This window comes from Zingiber officinale, chromosome 6A, assembly GCF_018446385.1.
Source record: "Zingiber officinale cultivar Zhangliang chromosome 6A, Zo_v1.1, whole genome shotgun sequence".
NCBI lineage: Eukaryota > Viridiplantae > Streptophyta > Magnoliopsida > Zingiberales > Zingiberaceae > Zingiber > Zingiber officinale.
This window is the reverse complement of record NC_055997.1, coordinates 90,451,574-90,467,381: the sequence shown is the minus strand read 5'-3', so window position 1 is coordinate 90,467,381 and position 15,808 is coordinate 90,451,574. Positions and strand designations below refer to the sequence as shown.

Here is a 15,808-nt window from a genome sequence, read left to right as displayed (position 1 = left end):
TTTATCATTCTTTTATTCTTATATTTGATAAATTATAAGACAGGTCTCTCCGTCTCCGAAAAGGAAACCACTAGTGGACTCGCGCTTAAGTGCGCAGGCCTTGAATGTACTGATCTTGGGAGGTTGGGAACCAAGTAAATCTCACCGATCCTACATCTAATTATGCCTATATTAATTAGCTCATCTGCTGAAATTAATCCTTGGGTCTTTGGTGCTCTTTCTGAACTCTTTGTTGCAGATAAATGAATAACAGTCATTGTCTGTCATTGCACATTTTATTCAAACGACAACAATACAGATAAAAACCATCTGTCATTTACTTGCTTATTTTCATTCCTTTTATTTCTGTTCAAGTAAACGAGACATTAGAGTTTAGCTCTGGGTGCCTTCTCACGCATGTCTCTAGGATTAAGTTGGAGTTCTTTCCAGCCTTCATTCTCAGGTATCTTTGTCAGATATGTCTCCACCATATCATTGCTAATCAGTTCCAATTTCGAAGGCTCCCACTGTCAAGTATGATAACAAATTGATAGAAGAATTTAATATGAAAAGAAACAAAAATATATGCAAAAGTTATTTAGAAGCATTTTGGTACAACTTGTGTATGTATATATCTTACCTTTGGTTTGTAATTTTTCTCCAATATTGTTGCCTTAATACCCTACATTCAACAATATATCAGCATTTATTTTCAAAAATGAGATAAAAAAGCAATAAACTCTATCCAAGTAAAGGTAAATTAGCGAATACCGCAAGGAAGTCGTTCGACACTGTTCGTCGAAGAATATGACTAGATATTCTACTTTCTCGAGTTAGGCAGTCTTCTAGTGGTTCAAATCGACCTTTCCTAATCTATGAATAAGATAAGAGATATCCAATTACATATTTATATGTATCTTTTATATCACTTGTCCTTTCCTCTCTATCAAGTAAATAAACTCTTAAAAGAAAAGAAAAGAAAGATATAGATAATTTACCGACATAAGGAAGATCTTAAGATTTATTGGTGATACTGCCTTCATTGATCTTATTGACTTAGTAATCCACTCCTCTTTCAAAGTTGTATTCTCATGTTCCTAAACAATCATAAATAGGAAGTAATGAATACATATCTTTATTTAAATGATGACTCAATTAACAAGGTATATATACAAACATATACATGCATACATGTGTTGGGTTGTATTCTTACCAAAGAAGATAAGATTTCTTCTACTGTTTGTTTTGAGAAAAAGTGGTCGATGAAGTTAAGCCTACAAAATGATATGAATAGAAAGATGTTGAGTGTGTGTATATATATATATATATATATATATATATATATATAGAAAGAAAGAAAAATTGTGTATGTATTGATGTATAGGTCACCTATGAAGAACACTGTCTTCTTTCAATTGCACTTGATGAGTATATTTGTTAATAATTCCCTGGATTGTATTTGGTTCAGCAACATCCATCTCATGCAATGATTTCTCCAACAAAAGTAAATTCTATTCATTGGTTAGAAATAATAGTGGAAGAACATTGATGTTCAAAATAGATTCTGAATTTTGTTAAAGAAAAAAAAATTCTAAATTGGTAAAACAAGAAACAATACTTTTGAAGGAACAAAGTGAGTGGCAAGTCCACATGCTACCATCTCAACACCATTCAGTCTTGCACCAGTAAGGCCAAGATATTCCCCTAAATGAACAATTACAAAGTCTAAAGATCATAATATATTCTCAATATAATCACATATGTAATCATAGAGTTGTTAACTAAGTAGTAACCTAAGAAGCCAGGAAGCTTAGAAAGAAAATAAGATGCTCCAACATCCGGATAATGTCCTATAGCTGCTTCTGGCATTGCAAAGACCTAAAAGCAAATACAAAGCACATGTTCAAAACTACAAATGTTAGCATAAATGGCCGATTGATCATACCGTATTTTCGGTAACGACTCGGTAGCTTGCGTTCATAGAAAGTCCAGCACCACCTCCCATCACTGCCCCATTGATCAGGAAAACCTTCAAGTAGAAATGTGCTTGACCACGGGCTTAATGTATTGTTTCAGTAATTCTATTGTTATATATGATATGATCAACTGACCACGGGCTTAATGTATGTTGCCACTAGGTAGTCCAAGGTGATTTGCTTTTGATAAATTTTAACTGCCAGTGCCCACTCACCTCATATTTAGGTTAACAATTAGTTGCTCGTATCAAATTTCAGATAAAAATGAATAATACAATATCACATAAGCTTCCAGATAATTAATATAACCGTTTTGAATAATACCTGTGAGCGAGTAACGATAGCATTCAATAACATCTCCTCCCACACAAAATACTTTTCCATTTGCCTTCAATCCATGATGAAATATTCGTGAATGAGACACTTATAAATAGTGAATTTGATCCGGAGAATAATAATATTTTCTTCATAAAAGAAGTTGAAAGTTTATGTAAGGCAATTGATTGCATGTAATCTGTATGTACCTTTACAATTACCAACCCAACAGCAGGATCATTTTCCAACTTCTGGAACTCCTCCGACAATTGCAAAACCTCGAAAACAAGATTTGTTTTTAATAGAAATCAGAAACCTAATTTAACATGAATCGAAAATTAAAAGCAAAAAAGAAAAATATAATAACAATGAAATATTTATTACCAGTAGTAAATGTAAGAGTAAATAAGTAAATTTATCTTTAAAATGGTTTTATATATATGTAACGGTATTTGGAATTCTATAAACTGTAGGTACTAACTCTTGGGCAACTTATAAATGGAATGCTTCTAAATGTTTTAAATTGGATGGAAATAAAGAAATCAAACTTTTAATTGATTTGTTTGGCTTAATTTTAAAACATTAATAATGGCATGTAATTTATCAAAAATAATATTTTTAAATGGCTTGTATAATTGAGACTAAGGATGAACGAACCATTTGATAGTTCAGGGCATTCAATTTTAGGGGCCTATTTAATATCACTGTCTTCACATGAGAGTTTCCTTCCACCAAAACCTTGCAAAAATTAGAAACAAAAGGTTAGAAATTTGAAATAAATCTAAAAATATTCAATAATAATCAAGGGAATTAATCCTTTAATTTATTGCTAATTTTCTTATCCTTGTATATGTAATTGATCCGGTGGTAAGAACAGAGACCCTGCCTTCCGAGGGAAGTTAAAGTCACGTGGAAGTCAAAGGGTCAAACGGCCGACCGGAGAAGGGGAGATCGGTCGGACGAACGGGGTCCCAGCGGAATCACAAACAACCCGACGGGGAGTCGGGTCTCCGATGTTCATGGGGAACAGGGTCGCCGGGCCGATCGGGGAGCTCACTCGGCCGAAGGCATAAAGTAGCATTACTATGAACAGTCGGCAGAGCACACGACCGGGAATATCCCGAGCGGACCAGCACATACGACCGCCCGGACTTGAGGGGACGACCGACCGGCCGGACGTTCGGCATGGGGTAAGAAGGGACAAAAGGACAAGGGAATACCTTCTGACAGCGGGTATGTTCAACGATCAGGTCATACGCAGGATCTTATGGCAGAGGGTTCCGCTGTCCCATCAGAGATGTGCTCAGACTGTAGTAGTATGGTGTCAGGTAAGCTCTTCTGACAAGCTCATACTGAGGTATGGACAGAGGACACGTATTCGCCTCGGTATGTGTGCGAGAGCCTCTTCACAGCTCTATATAAAGGACCTCACACTTCGCCTGAGTTACGCATTCTCCGATATTGAGAGCCACTTCTTTATTGTCTGCTTGCCTGACTTGAGCGTCGGAGGGTCGTCGCCGGGAACCCCTTCCCGGCCCGACTTCCTTGCAGGTTCACCGGAGGTTCGTACGACCAGTCGGAGATCTACGTCAGCAGTTCGGAGAGCGACACGTGCCCAGCGTCTGTTGATTCAGCATTCGGACAAGATCAATTTGGCGCCGTCTATGGGAACGCTCCTGCATCCGATCGGAAGCAATGGATGAAGTTAGACGACCGCACTCAGTGATGCTCTCCACAGAGGAGCTCGACGCTCTGATCGAGACAAGAGCAGCTAAGTTTGTGGAACAACAAAGGCAGAAGTCGCAAGCCGAGCGGATTGAGCAGCAAGCGACATCAGCATCAGGGGGCCGAGCGGAAGCACCGCATGCCACGGTTCCATTTCATCGGGCCCTATTCTGCACGCCTCCTGAAGCCGCAGCAATTAATCGTGATCGAGGATCCTCATCAGATGAAGTACCAATACGAGATATCAGAAAAGGCAAGGCCTCCCGAGCGGACGTCTCCCCTGAGCGGATCAACCGTCAATTCTCAGAGGCCATCCTGCGGGACCCTCCGCCAAAGCAATATGTGCCCCCCGCGATCGGTGAATACAACGGAACCACCGACCCGGACGATCATTTGGGTAAGTTCGACAACACAGCTACCCTTCATCAGTACACCGATGGAGTGAAGTGTCGGGTTTTTCTTACCACCCTCTCGGGATCAGCTCAACGGTGGTTTCAGAGGCTGCCGGACGGATCCATCACCAGTTTCAAAGACTTCCGCACGGCCTTCCTCCACCACTTTGCAAGCAGTCGGCGTTATCAGAAGACAAGTGTCAGCCTGTTCGCCATCAAGCAAGAGCCCAGAGAATCGCTCAGAGCTTATATTCAGGGATTCAACCAGGTGGCTATGGACATTCCAACGACCACCTCAGAAACGATGATGAATGCGTTCACGCAAGGCCTCGTGGACGAGGACTTCTTCCGCTCGCTCATTCGAAAGCCGCCCAGAGACTACGATCATATGCTACACCGGGCCAATGAATACATCAATGTGGAGGAAGCCCAAGCGGCCCGAAGGAAGGAAACTCCAACCGAACGGGCGCCCCATGCCGAGCGGAAGCCGCAGACTGCTCATCAGCCGCCTAGAAGACCGCGAGCTGAAGCATCCCGCCCCCAGCAACATGGAAGATCCCACGCCATTCAAGAAGTGTCTGCCGAGCGGCCCAAACCTAAAAAGAAGGTATGGACCCCAATGTTTTGCTCATTTCACCGGACAGACACGCATAATACAAGAGACTGCCGAAGCCTCCCCTTGATCGCCCACCCCGTGCCTCGAGGTGGCCACCGTCGATCGCCATCATCCGACAGGCAACAGCGCCCTCGCGAGGCCGATCGGATGATATCCGACAGGCGGCAGAGACAAATGCCCAAGCGACATCATACTCCGAGGCGTGAGGACAATCCCAGGAGGTCTAGGGAGCAGCCTAGGCCATCTGCTCGGGAAGAAGAAAATAGAAGTAACACTTCCCGAGGCGAAATCAACATCATTGCTGGGGGGGCCGACCGGCGGTGACTCAAACAGAGCAAGGAAGGCGAGCGTAAGACAACTTCAGATCCATGCGGTCGGCTGCAGCCAAGAGCGGGCGAGCGGGCCCGAAATCAGTTTCGGGCCCAGGGACTTGGAGGGAGTCGAAGTGCCACATGACGACGCTCTCCTCATCAAAGCGGTAATAGCCAACTACACTATTCACCGCGTTATCATTGATACAGGAAGCTCGGTCAATATCATATTCAAAAAGGCCTTTGACCAACTACAAATTGATCGAGCCGAGCTGCTGCCCATGACAACCCCCCTCTATGGGTTTACGGGCAATGAAGTTCTGCCGGTCGGACAGGTCCAACTAGCTATCTCGCTGGGAGAGGAGCTGCTCAGAAGGACACGTACTGCAAACTTCGTCGTTGTCGACTCTCCCTCAGCATACAATGTTATCTTGGGGCGATCGGCGCTCAGCGAGTTCCGAGCGGCCGTCTCCACCTTCCACCAGAAAATCAAGTTCCCGGTGGAAGATAAAGTGGGAGAAGTATGAGGAGACCAGCTGGCGGCTCGGTGATGCTACGTCGAGATGGTCCGAGCTAAAGCTAATGCCGCCCGGAAGATGCCACGGATCGAGGTGAACGCTATAACCGAAAAACCACCCTCTTTGGTTTATGAAGAAAAAGAGGAAGTGCAAATTCACCCAATCCGATCGGAGGCTACCACATTCATTGCTACCGATCTGGAGGCGAGCCAGAAAGAGTAAGTGATCAAATACCTCCAGAGAAACTGTGATGCCTTCGTTTGGTCGACGCATGAGCTGCCCGGAATTTCGCCGAGTATAGCGCAGCACGAGCTCCACGTCCGACCGGATGTTCGGCCGGTGAAGCAAAGGAAGAGGGACTTCAGCGCCGAACAAAATGCCGTCATCCGAGCGGAGGTCGAGAAGCTCCTGGAGGCCGGCCACATACGCGAGGTTCAGTTCCCGAGCTGGTTGGCGAACGTGGTACTAGTCTCCAAGCCGGGCAACAAGTGGAGAGTTTGCATCGATTTCTGGGATCTCAACAAAGCATGCCCAAAGGATTTTTATCCTTTACCCCGAATCAATCAACTGGTGGACTCCACAGCCGGCTGCGAGTTGATATGCATGCTCGATGCCTATCAGGGCTACCATCAAGTGCCGCTCGCCCGAGAAGATCAAGAGAAGGTTAGCTTCGTTACAGCCGACGACACGTACTGCTACAATGTGATGCCGTTCGGACTGAAGAACGCGGGAGCAACTTACCAGCGCTTGATGAACAAAGTGTTCAAGGAGCAGATTGGACGTAATTTGGAAGTATACGTGGACGATATCCTCATCAAGTCCGTCTGATCGGCTGATCTCTTCAAAGACATGGAGGAGACTTTCCGAACGCTGAGGAAGTATGGAGTTAAGCTGAACCCTCAGAAGTGTCTGTTCGGAGCAAAAGGCGGGCGTTTCTTGGGTTACATAGTGACCGAGTGGGGCATCGAGGCGAATCCCAGCAAGGTGAAAGCATTACAAGATATGCCGCCCCCGATAAATCTGAGAGAAGTACAATGCTTGACCGGTCGGATAACAGCATTGTCCAGATTCATCTCGAAGACGGCCGATCGGAGTCTCCCGTTTTTCAAAATTTTACGTAAGGCTACCAAGTTCCATTGGGATGAGGAGTGCGATCGGGCGTTCGAAGAATTGAAGACATATCTAAACTCTTTGCTCGTGCTAGCCAAGCCAGCTGTGGGTGAGCTGCTCTGCATTTACTTATCTTCGACCGAGCAAGCAGTAGGCTCGGTATTAGTGAGGGCGAGCGGAGAAGAACCCGTGTATTTCTTAAGTCATATTTTAAAGGATGCAGAATCTCGCTACACCAGGCTCGAGAAGCTGGCTTTTGCCTTGGTCCTCGCCGCTCGGCGCCTCCGTCCCTATTTCTTGGCCCATACTATCATCGTCCGGACGAATAGCCCATTGGGAAGAGTGCTGTTGAATCCAGAAGCGTCCGGACGGCTCATCAAATGGACAACGGAGTTGAGCGAATTTGATATTCAGTACCAACCCCGCTCGGTGATAAAGGCGCAGTCCTTGGCAGATTTTATCACCGAAGTGCAAAGGCTAGAGCCCGAAGCTATGTGGAAAATATTTGTGGACGGATCGTCCACTCGGCTCGGGAGCGGGGTTGGCGTGCTATTACTCTCTCCCCAAGAAGAAAGGATGCATTTATCCGTCCGGCTGGATTACAGAGCTACAAACAACGAAGCCGAGTATGAGGCCCTTATAGCCTGCTTACAGGCCGTCCGACATGTGGGGGCCGGCCGGGTGACGCTGCATTCAGATTCTCAATTGGCTGCTCAACAGCTCTCTAGCACTTTTGAGATTAACAACGCTCGACTCAAGCTCTACGCTGAAGCCTTCAAAAAGCTCAAGGCTAACTTCAGAGAAGTCATTATCCAGAAGATACCCCGAGCGGAAAACTAGGCGGCAGATGAGTTAGCCAAACTAACAAGTTCAATAACGCCGGTCGTCATCCAGCAGCCAATTGAACAAGTATCTTTGGTGGCCCACGTCGACCGGATGGAGGGACTCAAGTTTCCGGGCGATTGGAGGACAGCCATCATAGAATTTCTTCGGTCGGGGGCAACACCATCCGATCGGGAAGTAGCCCAGCAATTAAGGAGGAGAGCCGGTCGGTTCACGCTCATTGGAGACCAACTCTACAAGAAGGCTTTCTCCCGTCCGCTGTTGAAATGTGTGAGCTCGGAAGACGCGACATACATCCTCCAAGAAGTGCATCAAGGATCGTGCGGAGGGCATCCGGGCGGACGATCGTTGGCTAAGAAGATCTTGTTGGCCGGATACTTCTGGCCAACCTTGCAAGCAGACGCCGCTCGGACCTTTGCGACGTGCCTTTCCTACCAGAAGTATCACAACTTCTCCCACCGACCGGCGGAGGAAATGAAAGCAGCTACCGTATCCTGTCCGTTCGACCAGTGGGGAATGGATATTATGGGTCCATTTCCTATGGCGACCGGTCAGCGGAAGTTTCTACTGGTGGCTGTCGACTATTTTTTCAAATGGGTGGAGGCCGAGCCACTGGCCAAGATCACCGAGCAGATGGTCAAGAAGTTTATCTGGCAGCACATAATTTGTCGTTTCGGCATCCCTCGTCGGCTCGTATCTAATAACGAACGACAATTTACGGGGAAGCAGCTCGAAGACTGGTGCAAAAGTTATGACATTGAACAACAATTCACTTCCGTGGCGTATCCACAAAGCAACGGCCAAGCGGAAGTAACCAACAGAGAAATCCTCAGAATTCTTCGAGCTCGACTGGACCACATGGGAGGAAGCTAGGTGGATGAGCTGCCAGGCGTCTTATGGGCCATCCGCATGACCCCAAAGGAAGGAACGGGTGTCACGCCTTTCCATTTGGTGTATGGTGGCGAAGCGGTGGTTCCGGTCGAAGTCGGAGTTGAGTCCGTCCGGATCCAGAATTATGATGATGATAACGCCGAGCGGAGGAACATGGAGCTGGATTTGGTCGACGAAGAGCGAGCCAAAGCGTCCGTCCAGCTGATGGAGTACCGGCAACGGATGAAGCAAAACTACAACCGACGCGTAATCCCCAGAGCATTCCAGGTTGGCGACCTTGTCTGGAAGAAAGTAAAGTCGGTCGGAGACGTTGGCAAGCTGGAGGCTCCTTGGGCGGGCCCCTTCAAAGTCATCGAGAAGCTCCGCTCGGATGCTTATTATTTGGAAGATGAAGACAGATGGCGGCTGGATCGACCATGGAGCGCGAATCATCTCCAGCCGTACCGAGCTGGGTGAGAGGTGCGCTGATGTAATTTTATATATGTTTTGGTCGCCTATATCCTTGTAATGCAGGAAGCAAAATGATATAAGATGACAAATATCTCCGCCGAATGGTAGTGTTAACATTAGCCTTGAAGACCGTCGAGCTCCGACGTTAAAAATCGAGAGTCGAGCCGGCGACTATAAACCCTCCGAGCGGAAGACCGTTGAGCTCCGACGTTAAAAATCGAGAGTCGAGTCGGCGACTATAAACCCTCCGAGTGGAAGACCGTCGAGCTCCGACGTTAAAAATCGAGAGTCAAGCCGGCGACTATAAACCCTCCGAGCAGAAGACCGTCGAGCTCCGACGTTAAAAATCGAGGGTCGAGCCAGCGACTATAAACCCTCCGAGCGGAAGACCGTCGAGCTCCAACGTTAAAAATCGAGAGTCGAGCCGACGACTATAAACCCTCCGAGCGGAAGACCGTCGAGCTCTGACGTTAAAAATCGAGAGTCGAGCCGTCGACTATAAACCCTTCGAGCGGAAGACCGTCGAGCTCCGACGTTAAAAATCGAGAGTCGTGCTGGCGATTATAAACCCTCCGAGCGGAAGACCGTCGAGCTCCGACGTTAAAAATCGAGAGTCGCGCCGGCGACTATAAACCCTCCTGCCGGAAGAAGACATAAAGAGGGACTTTGTAAGTCAATTTGGCCGATCGGTCAACTAACCAAAAGCACTTCGTAAATGTCCGACGGAAATCCCGTTTGCAAAACAGGATATATTCAGCCGGGCGGACTAGCTATCCAAAAGACTTCGTAAAAATCCCTTTCGAACACGAGAAAGGTGGGAGGAAAGGCGAATGACAAGGAGAATTAAGGGAATACGAACGGTAGTTGGTAATCCGAGCGGCTAGCACACATACTGATTAATAAATGAAAAAGCAAGAAAGGATAGCATTGAAGAAATTAAAGCCAAACGACCGAATTACAAAAAGGATAGATTTTGGCCGAGCGGCCGAATTACATATAAACTTCTACTCTAGATAATCGTAAAGGTCCTTCGGGATGTTGTCGAGGAGTGCCACTTGATCTGCGGCCAGGATGAGAGCGGAGTCGGGAAGAAGACCCTTGGACTTCAAATATGTCGTGGTGGCGGTCATAGCGAGGTCGAAGGCAGTGTACATCCGTTCGCAGACTTTCTCTCAAAATTCAGCCGAACGGATGTAGTTTAGCCGCAGGGCTGCGACTCGGCCAGGCTCAGCCTCTTGATATTCTTTGAAAACCGCTTGGGAGGCGGCGAGGGACTCCTGCAGAGTTTGCAGTTCATCCTTATGCTTAGTTGCATCGGCCGAGCGGCCCGCCTTCTCTCCATCGAGTTGCTCCATCAACTCTCACTTTTTGCTCCAGCCCTCGAGCTTTTCCATTCTTCTTCTCCAGGTCAGAGATAGTCGTGTTCTTCCGCTCGGTCGCCAGGCTTATCTTGCGATCCAATGATTTATTCACGCGATCAAGTTCAGCCAGATTGTGAGCCTGGTCGGCCGTCTTATTCCGCTCGGCTTCCAACAGATCTTGGGTCTTTTTGAGCTCCTTCTGAAGATCGGCATATGAAGGGCCTTGGGAAGGAGCGCCGCCCGAACTCCGTAGCCTTTTGAGCTCCTCATCCACCATGGCAAGCCGATTGGAGACAGCAATCTCCTCCACCCATCTCTGATAAAAGAAAAATTGTTAGTAGCCGATCAGAAAGAATGTGTAAACGACTTCAGAAAATGCACTTACCCCGGTGGCCTGTTGCATGTGGCTATTGGCCAAGTTGCTGAGTGGAATCATTGCCACACGCGCCCGAGCGTCGGCCCACATTTCGGCTAAGGGCCCCTTCATTGTGATCATATGCTCGGGCGCGGTGGGTCGATCGGCCTCAGGCAGCAATTCTTCGGTCGGGAGGTGAAGGGAGACTCGGACGGTGCGGCGCCGACCGGGGGTCGTCTGGGCGGAAGCCGAAAAAGGAGCGGAAGCCGGCGTAGAAAACTGGGACAAAATTGTAGAACGATGGACTTGGCTGGGAGCGGGCGGAAGGACGCTGACCGGAACGACCTCAAGAGGGTCCGCAGATGCGTCAAGTTGGGAGGGAGTCCGATCAGACGAAATTGCCTCGATCTCTGGAGCTTTGCCTCGAGAAGCGGCGGTGACCCGTTCGGATGGATGGATCGCAGAAGTAGCCGAGCGGCGTGGCATTTCCGCCCGGCGTCTCTTTTGTCGGAGGGGGCGCTCTTCCTCTTGCGCCGATCCCTCCTCCCGAGCGGAAGGCTCTCGACTAGCAGTTGCGCCAGCTGCTTGCTCTGGAAGAGAAGCCTGAGCGGCCGACTCCCCAGCATTGGTCCCGCTCTCCCCCTCATTAGAGCCGACCGACTGGATGCCGAGCGTCTCCATTTCTTTGGCCGCCGCGGCTTCGAGCGCCGCCGCCTTCCACTTCAAAATACCAGCCATCACCGACTCCATGACAATATTAGCTGCAAGGGAAAAAGGAGAAAATCAGTTAGCAATTAAGGCAAAGGTACGAGTAAAATTCTTACCGAAGCCGCTCGGGAGGGGTGTTCTGATCAGACTCAAGCCGAATATGTACATAACCCCTTCTGGAAGGAATTTGTTGATGTCAAAACGCAGACCGGCAAGCATGTTGGCGGCGTGGAGATAATCCGGCCGGGTTTTGAACCTTTTGAGCTCTGGTGAGGATGGTGGTCCGATCTGCCACTTCGTTAGGAAGGGGGTCCGCTCGGGAAGGCGAATATAAAAGTAAAATTCTTTCCAATACTTATTGGAAGAGGGTAGTTTGTTGAAGAAAACTAAACCGGGCCGAGCCTGGAACATGTAAGTGCCCGGCTCGGACTGTTTAGGGTAATAGAAATAATAGAAGACCTCCGGTCGGAGGGGAATGTTATGGATCTTGAATAAGACGACAACGCCGCACAGGAGGCGGAAGGTATTGGGGACTAGGCTTCCGAGCGGAATGCCAAAAAAGTTGCAAAATTCTACAAAGAAGGGATGGATCGGAAATCGCAAACCGGCTGTAAACTGGTCGCGGAAAACACAAAAAGCTCTGCGCGGCGGTTTGTGTGGCCGAGCGGAATCTGTGGGTAGGATGATTTCAAGGTCGGAGGGGATGTCAAAACTATCAATCAGAATGTCGGCGTCGCGCCAATCAAAGCGCGACTCCATGGTGGTATACCATGGGCCGAGGGCTTGGTCTTGTGGCTGGGAAGAGCTAGCCATTGTACGAGCGGATGAAACTAAAAAAGACGAAATAGGATGAAAGGAAGAAGATGGCAACGAAACAGTACCTCGAGGACGAAAACTTGGGAAAGAAATGCAAAGAAAACACTAGAACCAAGGAGAGAAATAGGAGAGCCTTATAACGAAGAGGAGCATCGAAGGAAGAACACCGAAGATCGTCGGAGAGGAAAGAATCTGGGTCGCCGAAGAACTGAGAACGAGAAGTTGTGAGGCACGCAAGAGCAAGAATGCGGCGAAGGAAGAAAGCGAAACTTTTATAGGGTGCAGCCCGAGCGGCCTCCATCGTCGGATCCAGGTCACGAGAATCGGAGCACGCATCGCGCAGTTCATTTCGAACCGCCTCAGTCTCATCACCCGCGGCGCCGCCGCCGTACGCTGACGACAACAATGCCACGTGGCATTCCACCACGGGAGAGCATTTAATAAGTGCCTTATCGAGGCACAGAGCGTGTGCTTGGCCTTAATGACGGAGATTGGCGCGAATTCCGAGGAGATCCGAGGGATAGGGGCGTTGACTGAGGGCGTACTTATCTCCACACCGGCTGAGCGGGGGGTGGTTTCTTGTATGAGCTGCTCGGCTAAACAATCGTCCAGTCAGTCGGACTAATCACCTCCTTCAACTAGACTTGAAGGGGAGGCAAGTAATCCGGTGGTAAGAACAGAGACCCCCCCTTCTGAGGGAAGTCAAAGCCACGTGGAAGTCAAAGGGTCAAACGGCCGACCGGAGAAGGGCAGACCGGTCGGACGAACGGGGTCCCAGCGGAATCACAAACAACCCGACGGGGAGTCGGGTCTCCGATGCTCATGGGGAACAAGGTCGCCAGGCCGATCGGGGAGCCCACTCGGCCGAAGGCATAAAGTAGCATTACTGTGAACAGTCGGCAGAGCACACGACCGGGAATCTCCCGAGCGGACCAGCACATACGATCGTCCGGACGTGAGGGGACGGCCGACCGGCCGGACGTTCGACATGGGGTAAGAAGGGACAAAAGGACAAGGGAACACCTTCTGACAGCGGGTATGTTCAACGACCAGGCCATACGCAGGATCTTATGACAGAGGATTCCGCTGTCCCATCAGAGATGTACTCGGACTGTAGCAGTATGGTGTCAGGTAAGCTCTTCTGACAAGCCCATACTGAGGTATGGACAGAGGACACGTATTCGCCTCGGTATGTGTGCGAGAGCCTCTTCACAGCTTTATATAATCCGATATTGAGAGCCACTTCTTTGTTGTCCGCTTGCCTGACTTGAGCGTCGGAGGGTCGTCGCCGGGAACCTCTTCCCGGCCCGACTTCCTTGCAGGTTCGCCGGAGGTTCGTACGACCAGTCGGAGATCTACGTCAGCAGTTCGGAGAGCGACACGTGCCCAACGTCTGTTGATTCAGCGTTCGGACAGGATCAGTAATGATCAAGTATCTAATTTTTTATATTGACTAATCATGAAGGTGACTCGTTCAACTCTATGAAAATTTTATACCGATCATCAGGATAAATTTGAAAAGCATAAGTAGGTCTCGGCAGACAGTCCAACATCATGAGTGATTCGAATACTATGGCATGGATGTATGATATATCTTGTGAGAGATTTGAATTCTCATTGCATGAGAGTCCGACCTATTTCTTACCATCATACCATGCCCAGGGACAATAATCTACTTAGTATTGCTATTAGAGATACTATACAAAGGATAATCACTTTACGTCAGATTCGCAAAGTTAGGTAGACTTAAAGGGACACCACTGTATATTGGATCAGATTTGCAAAGTTGGGTAGAACTTTTTCGTCACAATATTTATTTTTTATTATATTAATTTTTATTTAAATAAACATATTTATATTGTTTTTTAAATTTGTTAAGCGTTGAAAATGGAGAATATGTTTTGCTCAAAACACAATTCAACAAAACTAACATTCTGTTGTTTAAATTTAACCCCTGTTAATTCATATTTACTAAGCAACAAAACACAATTATAACAACACTAACACATTGTTTTCTAAGACAGAAGAAAAGATCAAAAAGAAGTATATAGAAATTTTCTTATACAATGATATTTTTTTACTTTATTTTTTTGGACAAAAGAAAAGCTGGATAAAGATTAAACCATTTTTCTATGAAATTAAACAAACAAATTTAGTTTAGTTTAGTTTGTGGAGACATGTCCAGCAGTGCATCTCATCTAATTTATGCAGTATTAGAACAGCAGTAGCATACAGTGGTTCTCCTAGCTCCTTGCAATCTAAAATTACATGCTTAACACTCATTCAAGCTGCTAATCGAGGGCCAAAACAAGAAAAAAGAAATGAAGTTGCAGATAACAATATATATACCTGATCATCCTCGTAATTTGAAGGCCTATTTGGAGCCATGTCTACTCAACAAAGCAAACGAGAAAAAAGGTCGTGCAGTGTCTATATTGTGTTAGTAAAGGTGATGATGATCGCGTTTTATAGAGGGAATTAAAGGCCCTCAAGTTTGGTAGTACTGCACATGGTCAAGTTTAACATGTGTCTCTGAAATGAATGCGTGCTCCATGTGATAAAACTTGAAGGTTTTTTTTATATAATCTTGATATATCGAGGTCTTTGAATTAACTAATTCTTAAAAGTTTCATTTAAATTTTCCATCGATCATCAGAGTAAATTGAAAAATACACACAGCTATTTATCCAAAGCAACCAGCGTTTTTGGGTTTGTCATCCATGGGAGGAAAATGTCTTGTAATATATCATAATTGAGATTCAAATCTTAGGCCTTAAGTAAACCGTTGAAGTACCTAACCACTACACCATTGCCCTATGAGCTTTAGAAAAAGGTTGTTGGATAGACAAGATGCGGAGACTAAGCAATCGGTAAAGCAAGAAACATGTAAATCTGCATTAAAACGTGCTTCTCTCACGGTTGATTTAGAAGAAAAAAAATGTCATTCTTAAACCGCTTAGAAATGATCATTTATAAAATCTTTACTTATCTATCAAAACAGTTAGGGATACCTAATCAGAAATCATATCCCCACTTATACATTTATCATTTATAAAATGTTTACCAAGTACAAATGTTTTTTTTTTCCTTCTGTATGGCCAATTTTGAGATTTCACTTTCATATTTGCAAAGACCTGAGAACATTTATCACACGTTCATTATAAAGTCTAGCATAATGAATTCCTCCTACTCCTAATCATTTGATGGTCAATTTTAAGTTGACTTCATAATTTATCTCCTTTCACATAATCTAGAGACAGGCTATAAGGGACACATAGGATGAGCATAATTATCTTTTGCTACAAAAGAATAGTGAATTAATGAGACTTCCCTAGTTCTAAAAAACTAATTTTTAAATGGTGTAGCTCCATTAGTCAATGTTGTCTAAATTACTATAAACTTAGAAAACTCCGAATCACTTTAAAACAAAATTAGCATATGC

The 15,808-nt window shown here is 46.4% G+C and overlaps 2 protein-coding genes across 3 annotated transcripts; both read right to left on the bottom strand.

Annotated features, from left to right (window-relative positions):
• Positions 1 to 207: 207 nt before the first annotated feature.
• On the bottom strand, positions 208 to 2,171 carry LOC121995021 (probable 3-hydroxyisobutyryl-CoA hydrolase 3; the record flags this gene model as incomplete). Its single annotated transcript, XM_042548877.1, has 10 exons — positions 208 to 506; positions 620 to 661; positions 751 to 852; positions 978 to 1,076; positions 1,193 to 1,253; positions 1,369 to 1,490; positions 1,598 to 1,683; positions 1,773 to 1,857; positions 1,925 to 2,008; positions 2,091 to 2,171. Coding segments are annotated over 10 exons (903 nt in total), but the record flags the coding sequence as incomplete, so codon positions are not given.
• Positions 2,172 to 2,175: 4 nt separating this feature from the next.
• Positions 2,176 to 14,841, bottom strand: LOC121996890 (3-hydroxyisobutyryl-CoA hydrolase 1-like). 2 transcript variants are annotated; one of them, XM_042551053.1, is made up of 4 exons: positions 14,716 to 14,841; positions 2,928 to 3,008; positions 2,480 to 2,548; positions 2,176 to 2,343 (listed from the first exon to the last, which is right to left on the bottom strand). In XM_042551053.1, the coding sequence occupies exons 1-4, from the start codon at positions 14,752 to 14,754 to the stop codon at positions 2,203 to 2,205; spliced, it is 330 nt and encodes a 109-aa protein (XP_042406987.1). In that variant the 5' UTR covers positions 14,755 to 14,841; the 3' UTR covers positions 2,176 to 2,202. The 2 variants fall into 2 exon arrangements, with proteins under 2 accessions (XP_042406987.1, XP_042406988.1); XM_042551054.1 differs by lacking the exon at positions 2,928 to 3,008 and having other exon boundaries at positions 14,716 to 14,817.
• Positions 14,842 to 15,808: the final 967 nt, after the last annotated feature.